Source organism: Passer domesticus, chromosome 3 (genome assembly GCF_036417665.1).
Source record: "Passer domesticus isolate bPasDom1 chromosome 3, bPasDom1.hap1, whole genome shotgun sequence".
NCBI lineage: Eukaryota > Metazoa > Chordata > Aves > Passeriformes > Passeridae > Passer > Passer domesticus.
The window spans coordinates 2,475,290-2,482,610 of NC_087476.1; the positions used below are offsets into that span (position 1 = coordinate 2,475,290).

The following is a 7,321-nucleotide window of genomic DNA, read 5'->3' on the forward strand; positions in this document are numbered from 1 at the left end:
GAGTCTTGGCACTGGAGTGAACCTCTGCCCACAGCAACTGTGCTTTGTCAAAACTTTGCTCCAGGCTTTGATTCTTGGGGCCAAAAGCATCGTTTTTGCCACTCAGGAGGGAGCTGGAGGCACCCCCAGAACGATTCTCCAGAGAAATCCTGATTTTTGTGGCTGAGCTGGGAAGGAAAAAGTTCAGAGGAAAGAGAAGATGTGGGAGAAGTGAAAGGGAATAAATGGTTTTGACTTCCAGCTTTTCTAAACAATCACCCTGGGCTGACAGGAGCTGCAGCAAACAAGTGCTGGGGGCAGGAGAGAGCCAGGGAAGCTGCTGCTGGTGTTGATTCCTTGGGATTATCTTGGACTTTCATTAATTGGAGTGGAGGATTGAGCAGCAAACACGACTGTGCTCCGTCAGGAAAAGCTCAGGGAATCTCAGTCTGCTCTCCTCCTGTAGCTCACCCAGAACAGGGCTTGTGGCAGAAACTCACACCCAAATGAGGGGAAAAACCCAAAAATGGCACTTAGTGCCCAGTTTTGTGCCTGGCAAGAAGGGAAAACCCTTCTGTGTCCACAGGGAGTTCTGTCCTGCAGTCTGGAGTCACAGCTTGGGCACTGAGCAGCAGGGAGGGGGGAATGAACCATCCAAAGGAAGGCAGCAGCCCTGCCTGTGCAAGCTGCATTTGTTTCCCACCTTAGGCACTGACTTTTTCCTTAATTATTGCTGCCAGTGTTGCAGCTCTCCTGGGGGATTTCTCTGCAGGAGCGTGAGCTGCAGACGAGAGCAGAGCATGAAGCAATCCCGCTCTCCACATGCAAAATTCAGGATTTCATTCCCAGGGCTGGACTGTGAGCACGTGTCGGGGTGAGGGAGGCACTCAGGGCTCTGGAGGCTTTTCCTGTGGGGCCAGGGAGCTGCAGTTTGGGATGAGGAGGCAGCACCTTGGAAATCCAGGTCTTCCCTCAGGAGACACCAGGGCCTTCAGCATCTCAGCAGCTTTTCACAGAATTAGGGAATTATGGAATTTCCAGAGTCTTGGAAGGGTTTGGGTGGGAAGGGACCTCAAAGCTCCTCCAGCCCCACCCCTGCCATGGGCAGGGACACCTTCCATTATCCCAAGACCCATCCAACCTGGCCTTGAAGCTCTCCTTAAGGGAGGTTGATGTTATCTTGGCTTTCCTGAGCTGCTGGGAGATGAAAAGTCCCAGTGATTTGGGGAAGAGGCCAGGAGATGCTGGGCTCCTCCCAGGCTGAGCCTTAATTTTCTTCTAAACCTCCAGAACAGCCCTTATGAGCTACAAAATCCCTGATTTATGGATGAGGAGCCCTTTCCCTGCGCGTGAGCAGCTGGGCTGTGCTCTGGGACAGGAGCACATCTAACTCTGCTTTCCTTTCTGCCCTTTGGCCATTCCCTGGATAAGCAGCTGCCAGACTCCTTTGTGCACAGACCCCCCAGCCCTGGCAGCCCCTGGGGAGGCTCGGGGGGCTCCCAGCTCCGTGTCTGAGGGCAGTGCTGTGTTTGCAGGGTGTGGAGGGAGGCCAGGGATCGCATCGTGGGCTTCCCCGGCCGCTACCACGCCTGGGACATCCCCCACCAGTCCTGGCTCTACAACTCCAACTACTCCTGCGAGCTCTCCATGGTGCTCACTGGTGCTGCCTTCTTCCACAAGGTGAGACCTGCCCGGGGCTGCCCCTTCCTGCTCGCAGCCACCCCAGGCTGCACGTTTGGGGCGTTGTGGGTTTTTAAGGGCAAAAGTGGGAGTTTTCTTCTCCTTCCCCCTCGCTTTCTCCAAACTGAAACACAGCCAGAACCCGGTCCTGAGTGTACTGGGAAGGATCTCCAGGGGCTGTTCCTGCTGTGCTGAATCCACAGCAGCAGAGAGCAGGATCTGATGGGGGCTGGAACCTCCATTCCTCGATTCCTGAGCTTCCAGGAGAGGGTGGTGGCTGTGGGAGGTTTGCTGCTGCTGTGGCTGCAGCAGATCTTGGTGCAGGATTAACTCCAATACAGGGAATGTTTCCACTGGGATCCTTGAGTTTTGAGTCAGCCACACCCCACATGTCCCACGTGTTGCTGTCACCTTGTCATGATCCATGGGAATGGATTCGTGGTGGTTCTGGGAATGGGATTCGTGGTGGTTCATTAACTGATCTGAGTCCAAAAACCAACATGGAAAAGGGATTGCAGCATCAATCAGAACAAATGCACTTGTATTGAAAGGACCACAGCAAATGCCACAGGGGGACTGGGGAAAAGGAAAGAATAGGGAAAGGGAGGGAGAAAGGGAAGGTTTCAAACCTTACAGCTACCACACGTAGAGAGACAAAGTCCTTGAAGTCCAGTCGATGGAGTTTGCCTGGGCACGTCAGGGGAGACCTCAAAAACACTGGTTAACTCAAGGTTCTTTATAGTCCTTTTTTGGTGGGGGGAAACAGGCCTTGAAATCACTGGGGGGAATCAGATACAATAAAGAATAGTCTATTGAAAATTGCTGAGGGGAAAGAAGGCATTGAAGAAGGGTACAGACAGTCCATGTTCTCAGCAGTGGGTGAGAACCATTGTCTTCTTGGCCATACCTGCAGACAAACATCTCACTTTGGTCAGCTCAGCTCCCCACACACCTCCCCTGGGTTAGGGGTTTCAGTCTCAGTCCTTGGGAGGAGGGGGAGCTCCTCCATAAAGGGGTTTCATGTCTCAGTCCTTGAGGGAGAGGCCTCTCCCATCTCAGTCCGTCCATCACAGTGGCTGTAAAGCAGATGAGGGGTCTTCCATGGGGACCACCAAAAGTTACCCCAGGAAAGTCCAACCAGGACAAGAGGTGGGGAAATTCCAGGGCTGTTGTCACAAACCAGGTGCAGGCAGACAGGGCGAGGTGCCTTTCTTCCCCAGCAGCAAACACACCTGAAACAATCCCTTGGCAGGCCAGAGCTCTGCTCAGGGCCCTCAGGATTATTTGGTGCTCATCCACCACCAGCAGGCCAGGATTTCCATCAGGGTCTGTCCTTGAGACAGTCATGAGGCAAAAGAGGGAGCTCCAGAGGAGCTGTGGAGCACGGGAGGACGCTGTGCCTTTCCCCTGCAGTACTACGCCTACCTGTACTCGTACGTGATGCCCCAGGCCATCCGCGACATGGTGGACGAGTACATCAACTGCGAGGACATCGCCATGAACTTCCTGGTGTCCCACCTGACCAGGAAACCTCCCATCAAGGTAAAGCAGCCAGGGGCTTCTCCCAACGTTGGTGCTGCTGGAGAAGCTGTGGTTGGGAAGTGGGTGGGGTCTGCTTCAGGGAAATGCAGCCCTTTGGAATAGCTGTATCCCTGCCACAGTGAACTGAGGTTGGACATGACAGGATTAATCAGACTGGATTCCCTGTCTGGTGAAAGGTTCCCTGCCCATGGTGGAGATCTCTGCTCTGGAGCCAGGCTGGGAAAACTGGGTGGGGGGGGTTCACCTGGAGAAGTGAGGCATCCAGGGAGAGCTCAGAGCCCCTTCCAGGGCTCTCTCCAGGAGAGCTGGAGAGGGACTGGGGACAAGGCATGGAGAGACAGGACACAGGGAATGGCTTCCCACTGGCAGAGGGCAGGGATGGATGGGATTTGGGAAGGAATTGTTGGCTGTGATGGTGGGGAGACTGTGGAATAGAATTCCCAGAGAAGCTGTGGCTGCCCCTGGATCCCTGGCAGTGTCCAAGGCCAGGCTGGAGCAGCCTGGGACGCTGGAAGGTGTCCCTGCCCATGGCAGGGGTGGCACTGGATGAGCTTTGAGCTCCCTTCCAGCTCAGCCCACGCAGAGATTCCCTCTGTATCCGAGCCCCTGGCAGCGCTGACCCCTCTGTCCCTCGTGGCAGGTGACCTCCCGCTGGACCTTCCGCTGCCCCGGCTGCCCCCAGGCGCTTTCCCACGACGATTCCCACTTCCACGAGCGCCACAAGTGCATCAACTTCTTCGTCAAGGTGTACGGGTACATGCCCCTGCTCTACACCCAGTTCCGCGTCGACTCGGTCCTCTTCAAGACCCGCCTGCCCCACGACAAGACCAAATGCTTCAAGTTCATCTAGAGACGGCAGCAGCTGCGCCCGGCAGCTCCCGGCTGAGCACGGGGCTGGGATGCACAAGGTTGTGGCAAACGGGCTGGCCTGGACTGGGACGGGCTCTTCCCTCTTCCCGGACAGGGAATGGGATGCCAAGGCTCCTGTGAGGACACACCCATGGATCGTACACTGAGGAATGGCTCGCTGGCCACTGGCTCTGCCCCTCCGCTAGCCAAGGGCGGCCGTTCTTTTTAATTATAATTATTGTTATTTAAAATGAAAGTGTTTTAGATTTGCCACGTGAGGAGCTTTTTTGTTTTCTTTTCTTTTCCCTCCCCTCTCCCCACTCCATTTCTCCCTCTGGACCCTTCAGCCCATCCGAGGGGGCTGCAGCAAGGCCAGGTTGGAGGTGTTTGGGTGCAGCATCAGGGCAGCTCCTCTCACCACTGCTGTCCCCATCCTTCCTCCCGTGGCACAGCCCATCCCACCCACCAGATCCTGGCTTCTCTTGCCCTGTGGCTACTACTGAGGCCTCTCAGGTGTCACCTGGTGAGGAGCCCTTTGCTCTGCTTGCTCTGCTCCCCACTGAGGGGTGAGCTTGGCCTGGATGGTCCTTCCTGGCTCCAGCTCTGCTGCAGCCCAGGGGGTTCAGTTCTGCTGTCTCTGTTTTTCCCCACCTTGTCCTGCTGATTCTCTGAAGACAGGGAGCGTGTCTGGGGCTTAGGGCAGACCCACCTGCAGCACAGCCAGGGCTGGGGTGCTCCAGGCTCCTGCAGGCTCTGACCCTCCTCTGTGCTCAGCCTGGGTGTGCCAGAGCTGCAGTTCCCACTCTGCCTCGTCCCCCTCCCAGAGCGCTCCGTGCCCGTGTTTGCCGTGGGCCTCAGCACAGCTGCCTTAACCCCAGCCCATCCCCACACCCTGGCTTTGGGCTGGGTGAGGTTTAATCCCAACAGCAGCTTCCCAGGGTGTGATGCTGCTGGGATCACAGCGTGGGTTTGGAGCTGCTTCCTCTCCCCCAGAGCAAAAATTCTGTCACACCTGAAACCACCCGAGCTGAGCTCTGCTCCATCCTGCTGGACATGAGGGGAGCACAGGAGGGAAGGGAGAGCTTGGCCCTTGTGTGTTGTTCTCCAGATGTTTGTGAGCAGCCTGGAGAAGCTCTTGCTGGGTAGGTGGGAAGGTGACATTCGTGTGGTCACCTCGGTGTCACCCCTGGTGTGTGGGAGCCGGGATGGTCCAGCAGCAGCTCCTGGGCTCATTCCCAAGGTCAGCCCTGTCCATGCTCCTCCTGCACCACGTTTTGGGGCCTCTCCAAACTCCTCTCCCCAGGTTTTCCTGTCAGCACTGACACTTCATGGGAAGGGGAGGGAAGGAGCAGCCTGTTCCCAGCAGAGCCCATGGCTTGTGCCTTCACCAGCACCAGTGACCACAGCAAAACACGGATCAAGGAATCTTTTCCTATGTTTTTTTCCCACCTTTCCATTCCCTTTTTGTTTTAACATCAGATGTCCAAATGTAAAGTCTCCAAAAGAAATGCCACGGGAGACTCCAGTGAGGCCCTGGAACACCTGAAGGATTCTCTGCCCCTGCCCAGGGTGGAAATGTGGCACTTGTCAGGAGCTGTGTCAGCTCCAGCATTCCCAGGGGCCTGAGCTCCTCTTCCACGGCTTTAATTCCGCCCTCATTAGTGGGGATTCATTAGCAGCAGTGCTGTGGCTCAGGTGCAGCCCCGGCCTGGGCTCAGCCCTGCCCTCCCAGCCCTCCTGGAGCACGGAGGGATCTGGGCATGGGCTGCACTCCATCCAAACACAGGCACTGCTCAGCAGCCTTCAGGCCTTCCAAAATCCGAGGGAAGTGTTATTCCAGTGAGAGCCCAGGGGTGCAATGATGGGATGGGAAGGGTTGGCATTCCCAGGGGCTCGGGATGCTCTGGGTGTCAGAGCCCCAGGCTGGGAATTCTGCTCTCCCTTGCTGATTTTAGATTTGAGGCCAGTTGAGATCAGGGATCAGGAGAACAAATCCAGCTTTCTTCCTCCCGGGCTCTTTGGCCTTTCCTAAGCTGTTGTTTGCTGGGAGGGTCCCCCTGTCCATAGTGCTGGAGCAGGGACAGGATGAGCAGTGGGATCTGTGTGTTGAGGGATGAATCCTCCTTGCTGAGCACTCCTAAAAGGGAAGAATTTGGGGGTGCAGGGGTAAAGTGGCTGCTTCTGGGAGATACCTGGGCAGCAGCAGCCTTGGGAGGGATGGAATTCTGTGGGGAAATGAAATGCCAGCAGGAACATCTTCCCCACTCCCAGTCCTACTGCTGTGGCTCTCCCAAATCATCCCAAACACCACCAAACCCCCTGGATACAGGGTTGGGATTCACAGCCCAGCTTTCTGCTCCTGAGACATGCCAGCACCTGAACTGTTCTGAGGCTCCTCCACCAGGGAGGAGGGGGGCGTTTCCAGAGTGCTCCCAGCCGTGCCACCATCCCAAAATCCTTCCTTGCTCCCACCCATCGTTCTCCCGGGATTTTCGGGGCATCCCAGGGTCACTCCGAAGCTCAGGTTTGGTTGTATGATCCATCCCAGCTCCTGGGGCACGTGGCCTCCACCATCCCAGCCCTGAGGAGACGGGAAGGGCTCTTGGCAGCTGCACCTTGTCCCTGTTCCAGAGTTTCTGCTGCTCCTCCCGGGCACGGAGCGAGGCCTTTCCCGCTGTAAATAGCAACGACCGAGGTGACACGGCCCCTGCCCTCCCCTTGTGCCCACGGTGCTGTGAGCACCAGGATTTCAAATCCAACAGGGACTGAGAGAACAAGGAACACTCCTTCGACACGAGCACAATGTTGAGTTTTTTGTAAAAGGTTCCAATAAATGGAGAGTTTAACTTGGGAGCGTCTCGGTGCCTCTTTGCTGGGGCTGGGAGAGGGGCTCAGCACGGGGCTGCTGCTGCTCCTGGCCCTGGGACACCCCAAAATCAGGCATCCCCTGAGCTTCTATTCCCAGGTGAGCTGGTCTGGAAGGCTGGAAACTCCTCAGGGATGGCAGTGCCTGGAGCTAAACCCCATCGTGTCCCTGGTGAGCTCATGGCTGGGCCAGGAGAGCCCCTGGGAGGGGTTGGACCCCGAGTGGCTTCCAGGGACATCCCAGTTTGCTTGTGTGGGTGTTTGCAGGCAATGAAAGCAGCTGAGGCAGTGCTGGGATTGCAATCAGCCCATCCCTGCCTGGGATCCAGAGCCCAGAACATTTAGGGACAGTTCCTGTGGCACTGCTGGCTCAGGATGCTCCCAGTCCCTCTCCTGTGCAGGAGGT

The 7,321-nt window shown here is 56.6% G+C and overlaps 1 protein-coding gene across 10 annotated transcripts in view; it reads left to right on the forward strand.

The window, feature by feature from the left end:
- Positions 1 to 6,901, forward strand: part of EXTL3 (exostosin like glycosyltransferase 3) — a 134,382-nt gene extending 127,481 nt beyond the window's left edge. For all 10 annotated transcript variants that reach the window (XM_064411533.1, XM_064411538.1, XM_064411532.1 and 7 more), the window contains 3 exons: positions 1,515 to 1,659; positions 3,073 to 3,201; positions 3,842 to 6,901. In XM_064411533.1, the coding sequence (XP_064267603.1) occupies positions 1,515 to 1,659; positions 3,073 to 3,201; positions 3,842 to 4,051 (484 nt within the window). In that variant the 3' untranslated portion in view covers positions 4,052 to 6,901. The remainder of the gene's footprint in view (positions 1 to 1,514; positions 1,660 to 3,072; positions 3,202 to 3,841) is intronic.
- The last annotated feature ends 420 nt before the right edge of the window (positions 6,902 to 7,321 follow it).